We start from the raw sequence: 19958 nt of genomic DNA, 5'->3' as shown, positions 1-19958 counted from the left end.
TTTTCCTTCAGTATATTTATCTGCTTGAATGCCCGGCTCTTTATCTCGGTCGCTATTTGGTGACTACCTAATGCTCTCAGCAACGCCCGACTATTAAGGTAACCCTTTTTTTTTTGGCTTGCTATGGTTGCGTGGGCTTATTAGTTATGTACATTTAACCGTTAATGCTGCATTTTGTCTTATTGATAGTTTTCTCTGATCTTATGTGTTCTGTTTTTTGTGTGACTTAAACCCGTAAGGATGGAGGATGGTTTTAGTCAGTGGTGTGTTTGTTTGGCGTGTATGTGGTCTGAAGTTCGAGACCTATTGCCATTTATTTTTATTCGTCGATTCTCTCATGGCCGAGCTCTTGATGCGTGACGTTGTGTTTGACGCTATGACTGGTATTCATGTTCGTCCGTGGTGAGGCGATATGAATACGTTGCAAGCGTGATGGTTACGATGAAGCTACTGTGAATTATGTGGGGATATGCCTTGCCCTTGATGCGGCAATCCTTTGTTATTTTACGCGTCTTGTATTGAGCTCATGAGTCCATGAAAGCACTTGTCTTGCTATGCGGATCTCTCTGTGTTCGTTATGTGTCTGGACAAAACTGATTATTCTACCCGTATACATTTCCTTTGGGTCTCTATGGTGTGTGTGTACGTGTGGTTGTGCTGTATGCCTGCCTGATTAACAGCATTCTCCTCTTCTTACAGTGTTATTTTTTTAAGTATTATTTACATTTTCTTATTTTCATTCCTCAGGCTATTTGCTGGCCTAATTATATATTTACGTTTGTTGCTTTCATTTGAATGAGTCTTCCTTCATTGTTAGCATTGTTTACTCTCCTCGTAACTATGGCAGCCATATTTATTCTTTGATTTCTTTCTGGGATGCTGTGTTTTTCAAATGGGGGATTGTTGCGTGATGGATCTCTTCTCTGGGATGCTGGTCCATATACATGGAGATGTTTGAGATGTAACGCGTATGTTTTCATTTGATGTGCGTGTAAGTTCTTTCGATGTATGTCCACTGATATTAGTTCATTGCGAGGACGAATGTGTCATACGTCGCGTGTATGAAGTTATGTGGAGGAAGTAAATAGTATGTTACAAGTTTGTGATTGAAAGAAGCTGGTGTGGCCATGTTTGATATGTTTTCAATCTGCCTCTTGATATGATTGGACGAATAACTTACACGATAAGTTTCTATGCATATCTCCGTGAGTAATATTTCAAGCTTGATTTTATTATTTTGGTTTGTTTGATCTCTTTCACTTCATTTTTCATTAATAAACCCCCATGTATTTTGACCCCGTTCTTTCATTTATCGGGAAGGGTTCTGGGTTCTTTCCGTCTCCCGCTCCTCCCTTTAGTTTAATTTGGTTCGAGTCCAGCTCCAGACTGTTTTAGTCTGTTCCAGCCCGTCCACGGCCTCGTCTCTTGAGGTAAGTTGGTGAGTATTCACGGACCTGTTGGTGTGTGTATGCGTGCGTGTGTGCGTATGTATGTGTGTGCGTATGTGCGTGTGCGTGTCTACGGTAGCAGAGTGTGTGGAATGAATGAGTGAGTGGGTGTGTTCGGCAGACCTCCTAGAAGACTAACTTCTAATCTATGACTATATATAAAGCAGAATATCTATCCGTCTGTTCCTTATACAAATCCATACCGTTCCTCCAATATGAACCAAATTTTGTACACCTACCTTTTAGGACCCTGCGGGTAACACCATCTACAAGAAATCTTGACAGCCCTCTATATTCCCTAGATTTAGTCCCTTTGGCACATCAACATAGGCTAATATAGGCAAAATATAGAATTCGTCGTACAGGACGAGACAAAGCTGATTTTAAGCCTGACGACGTGAAGAACAAAACTTGGTGGGGCCCAGAAAAGATGCTTTAAGGCCCTAAAACTAATCGTTATGGAGATAATGGCACCACACTACCCCTGGTATAGGAATCTGATATAGAAACGACCGAGTGTAACCATGGCAACGTCAACTCAACGATTCTACAGTAGCGAGATTCTGGATGTATGTTCCAGCATAGCTGTCAACCAAAATTGGTACAAGTGTCTTACTATGTGGAAAAAAAGTTATGTGGGGGTAAGACACCCATAGCACCTCTAGGGGAGGAGGTGATGATATGTACAAATAACCGAAAACTACCAATATTAGTGTCGAATCCGTAACTTTCAGGGTCTCTGAGATGAACTGTGCCATTCTGGAGGCCGTTTAGTTCCAAATTCAGCCTCCATCAGTATGGGGGTTCGGAAAGGGTGAGAAAGAAAATGTACAGACTGAGAGAAGATTGTTGATTCCATAGTTTTGGGGGGTGCTGAAGCTCATTGGTTTCAGTCTCTGAGACAGTTGGAATCGTGTACATCATATCTATAGAACAAAGCCAAATGCATAGTTATAATTTACTTATATTAATTGCTTGAACGTATTAACTACTTCCCAGACAATCTGGTGTGCCACAAGGAAATACTTTAACACGAAACAATAATCTCAAATTAAAACTTAAAATTATGCACATAACAATATGTCTAATTCTACAAGACATTTCGCAAACTATCAGTCACTGTAAAGAAATCTACAAAAATTCACTTCAGGCAGGTAATACAAATCCTAAAAGAAAGCATTGAAAAAGTGCCCGAGCAGAGCGGGGCACTGCAGCTAATTAAATATAAAGCAAAAATTAAGTCACAAAATCAATTATCTCAGGTTGTCTGATGACTCGGAAATTAAATTGCGTTGATGGACCTTACGTTACATTTGTAACTGAGGAGAGGGTAACTTGATTTTGTTCTTCCCTAGCCTCTGGAGTCTCATTAATGTGGATTAGTCCGTTTTACGACTAGATGCCCTAACTGGTGTTGTGGAGGGATGTATTGGCGGCTGTGGTGGTCTGTACTGTGGCCATACGTTGGGTGTAGGTGACAATCACAAACACCCAGCCCCCGAATCCCTTGTGGCTGGGGACCGTAGAATAACATTCACCTGCCTGTCGAAAGAGGCGACTAAAAGGGGCCGCTGGGACTCGTTACTGGGGAGAGACAGTTGACAATCCTGAGTCCTAGCATTGTTTCCACTTATCTGTGCCAGGCTTCTACCTTTCATCTATCTTATCCGACCTCCCTTGGTCAACTCTTACTTTTCCAATCCCGGCAGTATTAGGTATCAAGGCCTACATTTTCACGCCCTTCGTGGCTTTATCTTTCTTTTGCCGATACCTTCATTTTTACTAAGTGCCGGATATCTTTATTTTCCCTTTTGATTAGTGTTACTTGAGGATAGTTGCCCAGTAATACTCCCTCTTAAAACAACCACCACCACGACCACGACCACCACCACCACCCAATCCACGAGCTAAAGGAGTTAACCAATCGTGAATGAACTAAGAGTAAATTAATAGAATACTCCCATCCTCTAGTTCCAGATCACCTGAAACTGGGGAGAGGACATTCTTTTACTGCAATCCATTTGTGTGGTACCTGCATTAAATTATCTTCGTTACAACCAGCGCTTTATTTTCTTCCGGTACCGAACAATACTCGGTACCGACACCTTCCTTATCCAAGTTTCTTTTAAAAAGAACTGCGATATTGACACAGAAATTTACGGTAAATATTCCAGCATATCGTACCGAATTCACGAATTGAATTTTCAGTTTTCACTTCCGCAAGTTGGTACCATGCTTTCATGGACACTCTATAACATTTTGAGGGTTCTTAGATCATTTTATAGGTCATATTCGGCATAGGTCATGATAATCCTGGCCCTGAATTGTCAGCGTAGTGGATCTTCGGTTAATAGGGCCCCGGATTCGAGTCCAGGCTGCGGGATTTCAACTACGTTTGATTTGACACCCTGGGGGTTGGGGACGCAGACGAAGAATACACTCTCGGTATTCCCTGCCTGTCGTAAGAGGCGACTAAAAGGGGCGACCAAGGGATGATTGTATTAGAACCATGAAACTACTTGTGATTAGTACCACCATGCGAGGAACACCATGGGTCGCTTTTACTTGCGCGTAGTACCACTATGTTAGGTACCAAATAGTTGTGATTAGTAGCAACAGAGTGCGTTGCCGGCTTCTACAGTATCTGAGATTAGTACCACTTTAGGAGCGACACCATGGTTCTGACTTGCCTATGATTAGTACCCACTATATGAGGAACTCCGCGTGATAGTGCGGGTCCCTGTGGTTAGTACACGTATGTGATGAACACCATAGGTTTGCGTTGCCTGTAAATGGCGCCGCAATATGCGAAACACCATAGGTCTGTATTCCACGTGCGAATTTAATTACCTGTGAGTAGTACCATACTCTGTGGAATGTCGTGAGTCAACGTTACTTTTGATTAGTACCGCAACATGACATACCATGGTTCTACTTTTCTAGCTATAAGTACCATTATGAGGGACCGATGACTTTGATTATGGACCGCTTTAGATTAAAAGCATCATCGACTCGGTATTATGCTATAGACGCAGTCCCTTAGTCAGTAATACTATTGTTTCACGTCAGTTTCTGTGAATGAGAGACGTTGCGAGTCAGATCCACAGATTGTTTTAAATTCATATCCATCCATTCTTCGTCGTCACGTTTTGAATTCTGGTCAGTGGAAGATTTTGGACTTTTAATGTGTCATTCCATTTCGTCTCATCTCGTACCATTAGGGGCCGATGACCTAGATGTTAGGCCCCTTTAAACAAGCATCATCATCACGTTTGATTTGCTTCTTTAAATAGAAACCCCGGTTATTTCATGGATTTAGGTGCTCTAAACGTCCTGCCTCTAACAAGCGTTCATTAGGGCGTATTCGACGACGTTACTCATTTACGTGCAGTTTCAGTTTCTGAAGGTGCGGCTATCAATGACACAACAATGAAGTCGTCAGTAAGTATTCCTGTCGTGTCGTCATGGTGGAGGGAGGAAGTACCTTAACCTAGCCTTTCGCTGACCTTTGCCTAATACTTAAAACATTACGTCACAGCTACGGACTGTTGGCGCTGAGTAGGTTGATAATGTGCTCAGCTGATCACTAACAACAGTGTTTTTGTTTGCATAGCGAGCACAGCAATCAGGAATTCTAGAATCTTTTGGAGAACACACCTAACGACCACGCAGCTTTCATATCAAGCTCTATCTAGAATTCCTGTCTTTAAACATAGAAAAACACCCTGTCACTTTCATGACACACATTCCCCCGGCGATAACCTACTTGAAACACCTGGTTTAATAAACTATTTAATCATTAGAGTTCACATTTCATGTTATTTCTCTTTATTTCCTGGAGTATAAAATTACAGTATTCTTTCCTTGTTAAATATCAGTTTGTTCAATAACTTTGTCAGTGGCGGCTTGTTAAATAGAAAATTACGTATTCACAAAATATTATTATATAAATAATAATAATAATAATAATAATAATAATAATAATAATAATACAATTTTTGTCACTCGCCCAACTGCGCTGTTGATATGTAAAGGTATCACATTTTAATACTGAATCTTCAGAGTTCATGATTGCCTTTCCTAATCAAAATTAATTAATGAATTGATTAATCTATATGAAAACTCATTTGACAGGCACGGTTACACTGTACTTTTTCGAAGCCCGTACATACAGTATGTCGCAGGATAATTGTGACTTCAGCCTTTTTGTAGCCTTTTTACAATGTATCGCCTATTTGTAGAAAAAATATCGATCACTCAATTAGACTGGGAATTATTGGCCCTTTTTATAAGCCTGATGCATTGGAGCCTAATTGTAAAACACAGTCAAATGTAAATGACAAGGCAAGAAAATGCCTCCTTGTACAAACAAGGCGACGTCACCTTCTTACACAAATCCCTTACAGGGGCCATTCACCTTTCACCATTCCCTCGACTCTCCTTTACCGGGCGAGTTCACCGTGCGGTTAGGGGCGCGCAGCTGTGAGCTTGCATCCGGGATATAGTGGGTTCGAATCCCACTATCGGCAGGCCTGAAGATGGTTTTCCGTGGTTTCCCATTTTCACACCCGGCAAATGCAGGGGCTGTACCTTAAGGCCACGGTCGCTTCCTTCCAAATCCTAGGCCGTTCCTATACCATCGTCGCCATAAGACCTATCTTTTTCGGTGCGACGTAAAGCCACTAGCAAAAAGAAAAAATGAGGAGGATTTGGCCTTTGTTATTGCCACTGTTGCTTCTTGTTATGATTTAGTAATGGTTTTATTAGGCACATTTCCTCCCCTCATCCTGCTCATTGGTTCAAAAGCAAACCACTTTGAAGTATAAACTTCGTCCGCTCCCACTTCCGACTTATCTGAACGTTTTACAATTCTCGACTGAACCGGGAGCGGAGAGACGCTAGTTTTTTCGGTGCACTCGCGGGAACAATAATTATAGATAATTTCGAGTTCCTGGAAACTGTCGGCTTTCTCCGCTTTATCTCTCTATTCCTTTGATGAGACAACCCACAAAAAATTCCTTTCTATTATATCATTAAGTCCAGAGTATCAATGGCATCGAGAAAATGGAACGGCAAATACTTAGGAAAATATTTGGACCAAAGTTCCAAGATGGAATATGGATGCGAAAAAGCTCGGAAGAACTCTACTCGCTGACCGAAAGATTCACTCCAATCGCCCGGAAAAGATGTATGCAATTCTACGGACATCTAGCACGAATGGACGACTCGCGACTGACCACGAAAATCTTCCTCATTACCAGCGGAACCCGACAAAATAAAGTACGGTGGCTTGCTGACACCCGAAAAGATCTCGCAGAAGTCGGCGTTGACCCACTGACAACTACACGGGCTACATTTAGACACAAAATTAACTTGCACAGCTTTGAAGCCAGACAATGTACAAGAAACTTGAAACTCCAGGAGGCATGGACTCAAGAAAGACGACAGACTCACAGTGCGAGGATGAAGTTTTGGGAGGATAAGAGAAACAAGAAGAAGAATGCTAACTAATGGTTCTACGTGCTCCTTAGAGGGCCTAACGCATATAAGATATATATATATAAAGTCCAGAGTAATCTCCTTGCTCCACTCCTTTTCTGACTATACATTTTAGTGCCGGTATAGTGCAAAGAGAACGACGTACGTGCGCGTACTGTATTTGAAGCTTATAACAAAGAGAATGAGTATTGCGGAGTGTTGTAACTATAATACTACTTCACGAGAAGTACGTCGTTTAGGCTATCTGTTGGCATGGAAACAGCACGGAAGTTCCACTTGGAGCGGAAAACACGCCAACATGTTAAGTGTTAACCTCAACATGCTGAGTTAACATGCAAAGTCAATTGGAAGACACAATCACAATATACATGTCAACATTGTAACATGTTAAATTTAACATGTTGGTGTATTTTGTTACTTTACCTTAAATTGTGTCTCTGAGTGTTTTAGTTTAGGTTTTAGGTAATTATTTCAAAGGTCAGGGGGCACTACGTGTAGGGGGCTTGTCCTTTTCCCCTGGCCTTCCATAGATACTGTAAAGCCTCATTCACAATGCAAACGTAACGTAACGTAAACTTAAAATTAACGTTAACTCAGAAGTTAGCGGCCATCTTATCTAATGAAACCATTCACAATGCGCCGACGTAAACTTTACTGCGAGTTTGTAAAATTAAGGGATTGCAAACTCCAAGCTCTTGCGGTTAATTTTACGTTAACTTTAAGAACCAGCCAATCAGAGAAGAGGTAAACATTGTATTTTGTGCACGATATAATGACTTATTTCGACGAAACACTTTTAATTCTCTTTCAAAACAATCTTTGGAGAAAGTTACAAACACGCTGTACCGAAAAGTTATAGGTGGAAATAAATATCCTGTAGCAATGAAATCTGACGGTAAATGGCGGGAGACAAGCTCGCAGCGCTGGCGAACGGACGAGAGACAATCCCTGTCATAAATAAAACAGTATCCCTGTAGCCTATATTTCTTTACATTATACGGACTACCAGTTTACGAAAACGATATCATCCAAACAAATAGATCCAAACATCTCATCCGGTTGTGATAGATAGGGGCATAGATGTCGGTAAAGGAGACCTTACATTTCTTTTTATTAGAAAAGGGGAAGTAAATCGTAAGAAAGGCAAACAGTTCAGGTTTTATCCACATGTCCAAAACGAACTGATGAGGGTCATTTCTTACATTAGATTACCGAAATCGCACTGAGGTAACCTTCTTTGATTCGGGGGATGAATCCATTTTCTGCACCGTTGTTTATATCGCCTTTTCCCAGGAGCAAAGCAATAGATGTTTGAAGTAATATGAATTATGCTACCACGTTGTTTGATTCCATCAAGGTATTGAAATATAAAACTGCGAGATAGTCCAAAACCCGACTTCCATGCTAAATAACATGGCAGTGTTTTGATTGGCTGCTGTGTACTCTTTACGTTAATGTTACGTTCCTCCATTGTGAATACCACAAATTTTACGTTAATTTTACGGTTACGTTACGTCGTTAAGTTTACGGTTACGTTTGCATTGTGAATGGGGCCTAAAGTTTTATGGTAAATAAAAAAATATTAACTAGCCTCTTTGCAATTTCTTAGAAACCAGTATAATCGTTGTATTTAATATTATGAAGTACTCATACCAATTTCACTTTTTAACAACTTTAATCCCCTTCACGGGTCTTCTTTGCGTAATTCAGTCTGACTACTGGTTTGCTCCTGTGATGAGTCTTCTCCAACTGCGTCGATCCTGTACAATACGTTTTGCATCTGCCATCCTGAGTTCACAAGAAATGTCATTGTGAATGTCTTTCTTGGTCTTCCATGAGGGCGTTTCCCTGGTATGTTACCTTCCAAAATTTCCATCAACTCATTCCTGTGTCAAAGCCTATGTCCCATCCAAGACCGGTTCTGAAAAAACAAAAATTTTAAATATTCAGTAAAGCGTTGAGAAAAATTAAAACAACAAAACGAGTAGCAAATTACAAGTTTCTGTTGAAAATAATCCATAATATTGTTATTAATTAAAGGTCACTTCAACCATTGAGCAATCACATATCCTACACGCCTAAATTACATTTTGAAACACATTCTACAGTTATGAAAAAGATGAATATAAAAACACAATCTGAATATTAAGAATAGTATGTATGTGTATGTTGGGTATTCAGCCCGAAGGCTGGTTGGATCCTCAACAGGGCTGTCATAGATGGCTTAGGTGTCACTGAAGAGGCGTACTAGGGAAATGAGGAGTGAGGTAGTTTCCCGTTGCTTTCCTCACTGAACCAGAAGTACTTAGGCATAATGTTTTTAAACGGAAATGTATAAAATATGTGCATGTTCAGTCTTCAGCCCTAAGGCGGGTTGGATCCTCAACAGCTCCGCCACCAGCTGTCATAGATGACCTAGATACCACTGAAGACGCGTACTAGGGAAATGAGGAGCGAGGTAGTTCCCCGTTGCTTTCCTCACCGAGCCAGAAGTTGTAATTGCATATCAATCTGCAAAGCCCACTGAAATGCATGCACCAACCGACCCTATGAGCAACATTTTCACGCCATTCATAGCATAATAATAATAATAATAATAATAATAATAATAATAATAATAATAATAATAATAATAGTGAATTCTAAAATGATTTTCTGAAAGACTACAGTACTTACTGTATTAACACACGATCAACTGAAATAACATTTTGAGTTGCACTGGAAACAAGCACATCCATTTGTTTGGCACTGATTTTTTAGCAGGTTTACAGCAACACTTTTGAAAACCTTGTCCACAGAATGGTGACTGCTTTCATATTGCCTCTCTTAAAGAAGTAGGTATGGCCAATATAATACCCGAGTTCAGTACACCTGACATTTTAAAATGTGGCTAGGCGTATCAGGATAATCATAAAATGACTGGAGATTGTGTTCGCCTTTTTGTACGTCCTACAATTAGGTTGCAATGAATCAGACTTATTTTAAAAGGCCAAGAATTTTCTGTCTAATTGAGTAATCGACATTTATTCCACAAAAAGACTGATTTTAAAAAGGGTAGCTTTTAAAAAAAAAACGGCTGAAGTTACAACTATCCTGCGTTACACAAACGACGCACTGATACTGCATAAGAGTAACTCAAACTAGTTTTCACCAGCTTAAAGCTCGCGGGATCAGTGTTACGCATCAGCACCAGTGCTGGGCAGGAATACAGATTACTGTTAACATGTAACGTATCGCAGGGTAATTCAGTAACTGTAGTTACAAAGTAATCGTACTTACGATTTCCACTATGTAACTCCATTAAATATGTTGTAAATGATGCAATCTAATTATCTGATAGCGTGATTAAAAATAATTGAATTATTTTTTAATGGAATTATACAATTTGCACATTATAATTCACCTACTAATAGTTAATGTTTTCTTGTGGCCAAAAGATATTTCTAGAAAATCTCCCTTCATAACATAAGAGATAGACTGAAGAGTTGTGTAGATTGTTCCGGAATTGTCTATAATACGTTACATTTCATGTTTCTTAGAATGTTCAAGGATGCTATAGAATAATTCTGAAGGTTTGGCAAGGTTCTATAATAGTTCAAAAATGTTGCAGAACGATTTAAATATTTTTAGAATATTACAGAATATCCCCGATTTATCTAAGATGTACCAGAATGGTTACGAATATTCATGTATATCAAATAACACTTCTAGAATGATCTAGAATAGTACTGGTTCTCAACGTTGACAGTTCCCGGACCCCTTGGAAGATCTTTCACTGGCTCCTTTTTAGGTTTGAAAGAAAACACATTTAATAACTTCATAAACTCTGCAACTTTTATTTAGAAGTATCACATTGTATTAACATCAGAATAGAGTGGTAGTGCGTGCCATTAATAACACTCTGTACATAGCTTGTAGTAATAATGAATAAGTGATGAATGAATAAATAAGCCTTCTAATAGTGAAATAATGACGAAATCGGTTTTGTAGTTCACGAGATTACACTCCAGAAGCAAACTCTCAAACTTTCTCTTTATAGGATTCTTCTTCTTCTCATTCTTCTTCTTCTTATGATGATGATGATGCTTATGCTTTTACGACCTCATTGGATCACTTCAGTTAATCATTTCTGGTCATCTTCTTCCGGTAAAGTTTCTTTAAGAATTGCCCCAGTAGCTTTTCATTCGTTCTGATCTCTTCTGTCGTTACTAATCTGTAAATACCCTTTTCATTGTATATCGTTTAACTGTTTTAGGTTTTTCATTTTATGTCCTTCAGTTTCTTTAAATTTTCTATTTTGTTTTGCAGATCTTCCAGAGATATTTCTAGTTCTTTTATATCCTCTAATTTTCTGAATCCATCCTCTAATTTTTCTTGGTAATTTGGTTTCTGGTGTCCTCATAATGGGACCAAAAAAAAGAGAGACTCTTCTACCGTATAATGCCTGTAATGGGTGCCAGTTCTTTTTACACCACTTCATTTGACACTATCCACCATTATCCATTGTTTTGATATTTTAAATTTATATAGGTTCTAGCCAAGAATAGCTCTGCTTTTTTTTATTTTTTTATTTTGTCGATTCTATTTCTCTGCATGATTTGGGTGAGTTTCGCTTCCGTATGTCACCTCTGGTTGAACCACCATCTTGTAATGATTGTTTTGATGTATAGATATTTTTTATTGTATGTAGACCATGTTATTTTTTAGCTTTTATATTATTTGATTAGTTCTTTGGTGTCATTCAGGTTTCTCATCCACGCTGTATGTTATTATTTCTCCTAGGTGTTTACATTTTCACTAATCATATTTTCCTGTTATATACTGTTATGTGGTTTATTACTAGTGGATCTGCTACCATTATCTCCGCTTTTTCGAATGATATCCGGAGTCCTATCTTTTGTGCTATATTTTGTGAACTTGCTATTTGATTTCTGGCTTTTTGAATGTTATTAGCTAGGAACGCTAGGTCGTTTGCGAATCCCAAGCGATTTAGGTTTATTTGATCTTTCTTGGTTCCAATTTTTATGTTCTTTGGATTTTCCTTTTACCATTCCCTCATCACGTGTTCTAGAGCACACTTGATAAGTAATGGCGATGAACAATCTCCCTATCGTAAACGGCTCAGATATTTCTGCTCTGAATTTTACTTTGGGTTTGGCGTTTTGTTAGGGTTATTTTTATCATTTTTATTAATTTGGGATGAAGTCCAAAATTCCTTAGTATCTTCATCTGTGGAAACAATCATCAGCTTTGTTGAAGTCTACAAATGTTATGACTTATTGTTTTTGCCGTTACTAATTTTAAGGTGATTAACTGTTTCGGGCTAGGGACCACGATAAGCCTCGCTTTACATTTTGGCATTTGTTTATTTTTTCGCTTGATCCACGTCGTCTTTATTAGCTCACTGTGTTTAGCACGACGTTCTTCTGTCCATTTAACACCAGTTGCTCGTTTTTTCGTCCCGGAAAGTCCCAACAGTCTTGATGGCTGCTCCGAAAAGTTTTCGGTCTTGTGCATCTTCTGCTTGTAGGCCCATTTCTTTAAGATCTTTATTGACATTAACGAACCATGGCTTTGCCGTTTTTGGTTTTGAGTCAAATATACTGAAGATACATTTCGTCCATCGAGAGTCGATCATCCTTCCTATATGACCGTAGAAGCGAACTCTGCCTTTACGCATTGTGTCCGTGATCTTATCTATCTTAGAGTATACTTCATGCCTGGATTTTCTAATGTAGGTGCCATTTTTGTAGTTTGGGCCAAGTATGGTGTGTAGGATCTTTCCTTTCTAAATCCGCGAGCAAACGTTTCTCGGACAGGATAAGACATTCAGATGCATACAGCGATACTGTTTTGGTGACTGTGTTGGAGTGACGAATTCGTGTTCGGAGAAGAGCACTTTTTGTTGTACATGTTGCGGGTGGTTTGGAAAGTGACTTCCATTTTCTTGATTCTTGCTGCTATGGCCTCTTTGTCAAGTCCATTTTGCTGGATCCATTCCCTAAGGCATTGAAATTAACACGGTTTATCGTTCCATATTTGGTGTTTAGTTGTGCCGTATCATCTTTGATGTTCGACATTACTTCTTTGAATTATTATTATTGTAGTAGTAGTAGTAGTGGTGGTGGTGGTATCTTTCACTCTTTGTCTTACATTTAACAGGAATCGGTCGTCTCGTTCTGTCTTCAAACTCTCAAACGCCGTATTCTCTAATGAGGTGCGGACCGCTGATTCATGTTGGGCAATACAATACTTCTCTGATTGGTGAAGTCTGTTTCCTATCATTGAGGAAGTGGAACATAGCGCGTTATCTTATAGACATCCCACTTCACAGTGCTGTGCAGTTGGGAGTGTGGTGGCAATTGATAAGCATGTCTAACGTACGTGTTACAGAGCCTTTGTGGGTCCCGGAGACTGAACAGTATCGTCAATGGATCGCCGCACAAGAAGCTAAGAAGAAGCCAGCCCCTAGAGCCTGCATAGCTGCGGTAATCATCTTCACCATCATGGCAGCCTTCGTGATCATGATCTTCTTACTCAAAACCAGGGATATAGAAGACTTCGAGATCGATGAAGCGGGTAAGACACTGAAATGAAATTACTTGTCTGTTAAATACTTTGTTAAAAATCTCCGTCGGTAAATATTTAAAATACTAAGTAATTTATCCCAACCACTCAGCCCGGGTTTATTATTACTATTATTTATTTCCGGCTCCATGGTTTTAGCGTGCTTGCCTTTGGTCACAGGGGTCCCGGGTTCGATTCCCCGCAGGGTCGGGAATTTTAACCATCATAGGTTAATTTCACTGGCACGGGGGCTGAGGGTATCCGTCATCTTCATTATCATTTCATCCTCATCACGATGCGCAGGTCGCCTACTGGCATCAAATCAAAAGACCTGCACTTGGAGAGCCAAACATGTCCTCGGACACTCCCGGCACTAAAAGCCATACGCCATTTCATTTCTGTTCATCACCATTGTCTTGCTCTTCTCCACATTGATCGTCAATCCCCATTGTCCAATCCTTCTGTTCAGCACATTCAGCTGTTGTTGTACCTCCTCCTAATCTTCTGCCCAGATCACATAGACAAACATACGACGCGCAGGTCGCCTACGGGGTTCAAATCAAATACAGTAGAGACAACACGCGACACTCTGCGAGATATCGAAGAACAGCGATTAGAGCTCTATCTAGCGGAGTGACCTGAGAGTTACTGATTCTGTCATAAGAGCACGTGTATTTGTTTGTGAAGTTTTAGGGGTTATTTATGCGTTTGCATTAAGTTGACATACAGTAAGTAATAGTAGCGTGTGTCATTCCTTTATATCTCCTTCAATATGAGTGGAAAGATATGTGCTACGTTTGGCTGCAATAACTATGAAGTGCAGAAGGATTCGCGGTCTTTTTCCGTTTCCCTCGTGACAAGAAATTGTAAGAATACTATGTTTGCATATATTTTCTTCCAGTTACAAAGATATTTTATAGAAGGCCTACTTTCTAAACTTCTGACCTGCGCGACCCATATTTTAACTGGCTTAAAATATAATAATTTTATGGTATTAGTGCAGCAGTTAACCTTCAATACCGATGTGTTGTTGTAGGTGTGATCTGTGGGTTTTGATTTAATTCAGGAAAATGCATATGCATACGTGTGTGGCTGGTTGTGTTCCAAGTTACTCCATTTGGAATGCCGTGATGCGTTGTCAAGCACTGAAGAAAATATGGGTGATTTAAGAAATGTGAGGATGATGCAAATTTGCTTTACCCTAATATAATGGCAAGTATTGCTTATAGGGAAATTTTGAATGTTTTTGCGGCTAAATTTATAGATTTTCTTTCTGTTAGTAGGCTTAAAGTTAAAAGGAAAATTGTCCAGTTCTTAAATGTAAATTCGTTGAATCATGTGTGTAAGGAATGTGCCGATATTTTTGACAAGTGTCCTAATGTGATGTACAATGCTTTTAAATGAGAAAAGACAAATCTAGACGTGAAAATTCAGGCAGGTATGCTAAAGATAAAAAATTAATGCATAAGTGAAAGATCAAGCCCTTTCACAGCAGTCCATTTCACATCTTGATTATATGTCTAATTTCAGTATTTAAATAATAACCTGTTAAATAATTCTTCATTCGTGTATCCAGAATTGTTTTAGCAACTTTGAAGTTAATATTTTAGCAACCCTTTCTTTCTAGACGTAATTTATCAATTTCCGTATACACATTTTCATTGATATTTGAATTTAGCGCGAATTTTCAGGCCACGCCACTAGGAGCGCCACTCGCGAATTGTCTCCCATTTTAACAAGGCTAAATATGGAAGTGTCGCGTATTGTCTGTACTGTATTTGGTCAAATATATATATATATATATATATATATATATAATATAATTTCATTAATTATTTCTCCCCTATAATCTTCCCTTGCTGCCTTTACGATGTTATCCATCACCATTATGAACGTGTATTTGTTTGTGAAGTTTTAGGGGTTATTTATGCGTTTGCATTAAGTTGACATACAGTAAGTTTTAGCTCATTGTCATTTCCAAACCATTCTGTTCTATCCACTGTTGACTTCGCTCAGCTGTAACAGTTACCACAATCATGTAACTTATCATTGTTAGAAGTTCCTTGCCATTGCCCCGTGTGACAGGCTTCCCCAAGCTTTTTGAGCTGGGGATGCTGTCATATGCCATTTCTAAGCCTATAAGTCATTATTGTATCTTTCCCATATTCCTAGCTCTTTTCCATTATCTTTCTCAGAGTGAAAATGGGTTCTACTGTTGATCTTCCACCTTTGAATCTAAATTGCTCCTCTTGTAACTGAGTTTCCACCTTTTCTCTAATTCTTCTTTTCAGTATCCTTTCCATTATCTTGGCAACATGGGAGATGATGGTGATTCTTCTGTATTTACTGCAAATCTTTCTTTAGTAATGGTTTTATAACCGTATTATTTTTATTATCGATTTTAATGACTGAACACACTGATGGGGTACATATTCTATTTAGATGGGAGTTGTATTTTTTATCATAGCGTTCGCTGTTTACGTTGAAAGTTAAGTCTGTTTTGGTAATTTTGTGAATTCTGATGATGAAGACTTATTGAAATGTTACGGGTGTCCGTAGATAATCTTCCCATTTGGAGGCAGGAGCATATCGTCCCATCCATCGTTCTGTGGACAATGTGTTCCATTAGCAGGTAACATTGCGCATGCAAACTACTTAGACGTTGTGTCAGGCTTACAAAAACATAATCATTATGCTTTCACGACCTCAAGGTGGAAACTGTTCCCGGTCCAGCTTCTTGCCTCCACTGAATGGTCAGCTTAATAACCTTCACGTCAGAAGGCCCTGGGTATTGTAACTGCGCACGGTTTGAGGACCGGGTGTTACTGTTAGTCTCATGGCTAGTCCACACGGAAGTTGATAAACAATGTTAACAAAACAAAGTTAATAAACAATTTTAATGAAAACATTTCTAAACTTTTGTAAAGAAACTTCAACATTATGACCAAACCAAAAAAGTATTTTTGTGAGCTTGCGATGCGTAGGGTCAGGATTAAGAAAATACACGCAAAGTGTGAAAAAAAAGAAAAATATTGGAAAGGCGTATAGAATGAAGTTTGGAGAGAACACTTTTGTCATAACTTTTAATTCATGATGCAGCAGGCTTTCAAAATTTTCCTGAGAATGCCCCTACATGACTTTCACTTCTTGTTGAAAGTAACTGGTCCTGAAATTGCAAGAAATGATGCAGATTATCGGAAAGCCATCTTCACTAATGACAGGCTAGGTATAACTTTAAGATTCCTAGCGAGTGGTGACTCGTACATTTCACTTGTATATTTGTCGAGAATATCAACACAAGTAATATCGATTGTTTTGCCTGAGGTTCTTGAAGCTTTATACAATAATCTCAAGAAATTGGTAACGGTACGAAATAATGAAAAATCTTTATTTAACCTAGTTATATAAATGATACAGTGATTATAGAAGGTTAGGTTAGGTTAGGTTAGGTTAGGTTAGGTTAGGTTATTCAGCGAGGAGTGAAGCTGGAAATGAAACTAAATTAGAAAATAGCTAAAATAATATCATACAAAATTAAATGCTGCACATTAGAACTTTCTCTTGCGAACTGATAGTCAATTTTTAGAAGAAATAAGATAACATCGTACTCCGCGCTAGGAATTTGAGTGGTCTATTGCGTCCTTGCGCATGTGTGAACCGAAATGTTAACGAAAGCATGACAGTTTAATGAAAAGTTCCATTCAAAAAAGTTGAAGGTATTTTGCTTATAAACATGCACGAAACATTTTTGGTTAACCGTGTTTATTAACAGAGTTAACGAAACATCTTGGAGTGGACGCACCGTACAGGCCCTAGTGACTGAAATGTTACGATGTCAGATTTAAAGGGTAGCTGTAGGACATCTATAGAGTAAGTCCACGCCCCTTCCTCTCACGCTGTCAGACATTACCTTAAAAGTTATTTCGGACTACCATTTCAACAATCCCGCTGGAATGTATTTACCTCGTAGAAGTCCTACGCTGTGCGTAAGCGGAGAAAAGCATCTGAAGGAGTAATTTACAGTCCAGAGCAGTTTTAAAGCAAGTGTTTCTTAAAGCTTTCAATTGCTTTGTTTAGTCTTTTAAAATATAAGTGACTTTAATCCATTCATCATTTATTTTAATGACCATCTATACTTGAACCGTCTTACTAATAAAAAGTCCTTATACAGTTGTTTAACTCTTGTTTAGTTAAACAGTGAATAAACCCTGTATAAGCGTTTTACATTTTTCTTACTAATAAACGAGGTATACGCATTGTATTACTACACAGCACGTATACACTCGTTCCAAGGCGTAGGTTCTCTTCCTGCAGTTCACTGACGTATTTCGCACGTTCACCGCCTTTATGATCGCTTCTGCTGGTTATCTACGAGCAAAACTTTCCGGAAAGTCGCACAGTAGCACGGCATATCGAAAAGGCAGTGCCAACACTAAGTGAGACAGCTGGAAATTGGCTTATACTGATATCAACATTTCTTCAGCTTGCTTGTGTCATGAACGCCAGAAAAAGAAATGGAAAGGCTTAAGAAAAGATCAGTAGTTCCTAACTGGGGTAGTACGGAAAACCTAAGCAATTGTAATTGAATCGGCGAGTTGAAAAGGTTACACATTCCAAAATCCTTACTTTTTAGGAGAAAGGAAAAACTGTTTTGTAGCTTAAAAGAAAGGTTTGATCAAAAAAGTTTCTATTAGGCATTTATACATCATATTTCTGGGTATTCAACTACAAAGTATGGAAATCATATTACGTATGGTTTTCAAGTTATGCCATTTTTTATCTCGAGGAATATGTCCCATTTTATAGGTACTCAAATTTGAGAAAGATCTTTGTAGGGGCAGATAATGTATAATAAACTCGCAATATCAAAAGTCTATTAAGCAGTAACACATTATTACACAAAAATACGCCCAACCATAATTTATTTTATAGTTATTCATTGCCATTCCGTCTCTTTAAAGTGTTTTTCTTTACGAAGATGTCTAGCGTCCATAACCTCTGAACGGTGTAGGTCTTCTATGTTTAAAATATCGTGAAGATCATCAACGTTATCGTCCATTCTTTCAATGTTAAATGGATAAGTCGAATATTTCACCACGATTATATTACTGTAGACAATAAATACCACGAAAATAAACTGCTCACTCGTTTTTTTTTTCCCGCTACTCGCTGCTATACAGCGCTTATACAAGGGTCCTGGTCTGTATAAGCAATCCAATGAATAACTATAACAGATGTATACACCGGAGGCTTATACACGGTTTATTAGTAACGAATTTCACATAAACGGCGTATAAACCTTGTATAAAAGTTATACACCGTTTATTAGTAAGACGGGAAGTGAATGGATAAATAAATATCCATTAAATGTTTACGAAAAGAATAATCAGAAAATTCAGGAACAGTGCAAGAGTTCAATTTCTAAACTGAGATAGAAAGAGGAAACTGAGATGAGATGAAATGAAAAGTTTCTATATCGTGTGTAAAATGAAACTTTTATTTCATCGTGTCAGAAACAAAACATCAAAGATATTAAAGGATAACATAAAATATGTCCAAACATTTGTACTGCAATCATATTCTCATCTCATCATATGGGCCTAACCTACAGAAATAAAATGGAAATGTAGTGTGACCCGTATCTAGCCAATTCACACGCTTGCTTGGTGGTGGCATTACCTCCTGTGGGTGGGGGACGCAGACGAAGAACACACCCACCGTTTCTACTGTTTGTCGTAAGTGGCCACTAAAAGGGGCGATCAAGGGATGATGGAATTACAGCCATGAGGCTAGTTGTGATTAGTACCATAACGTGAGGAACACAATGGTTCGACGTTACGTAGGAGCAGTACCATTATGTAAGAAACACCACGGATCTGGGTGTTGCACATAATCAGCACAATCGTGCGCGTCCCACCGAGGCGGGGCAGCGGGCGCTCGTCTAGCGGGAATAGGTGCCGCTCGAATGGGTTGGTTCCACTGTGTTCAGAACGGGTGTACGTTGCCTATGAGTAGTACCGTATTGAACGAACACCATGGGTCTGTGTTGCCTGTTGGTGGTACCGTAATGTGATACACCGTCGGTCTACATTGCTTATGATTAGTACCACTGTAGGAGAAACACCTACCGGGCGAGTTGGCCGTGCGTGTAGAGGCGCGCGGCTGTGAGCTTGCATCCGGGAGAGAGTAGGTTCGAATCCCACTATCGGCAGCCCTGAAAATGGTTTTCCGTGGTTTCCCATTTTCACACCATGTAAATGCTGGGGCTGTACCTTAATTAAGGCCACGGCCGCTTCCTTCCAACTCCTAGGCCTTTCCTATCCCATCGTCGCCATAAGACCTATCTGTGTCGGCGCGACGTAAAGCACCTAGCAAAAAAAAAAGAGAAACACCATGGTTTTGCTTTACCAGTGATTAGTACTGTTACGAGGGGCAGGTGACCTG

The 19958-nt window shown here is 39.1% G+C and overlaps 1 protein-coding gene across 1 annotated transcript in view; it reads left to right on the top strand.

The window, feature by feature from the left end:
* Positions 1-19958, top strand: part of LOC136874284 (uncharacterized) — a 102335-nt gene that overhangs the window by 33984 nt on the left and 48393 nt on the right. Inside the window, exon 2 of the mRNA XM_067147914.2 lies at positions 13341-13526. Within this exon, the coding sequence (XP_067004015.1) occupies positions 13341-13526 (186 nt within the window). The remainder of the gene's footprint in view (positions 1-13340; positions 13527-19958) is intronic.

Source organism: Anabrus simplex, chromosome 5 (genome assembly GCF_040414725.1).
Source record: "Anabrus simplex isolate iqAnaSimp1 chromosome 5, ASM4041472v1, whole genome shotgun sequence".
NCBI lineage: Eukaryota > Metazoa > Arthropoda > Insecta > Orthoptera > Tettigoniidae > Anabrus > Anabrus simplex.
This window is presented reverse-complemented; position numbering and strand designations above follow the sequence as displayed.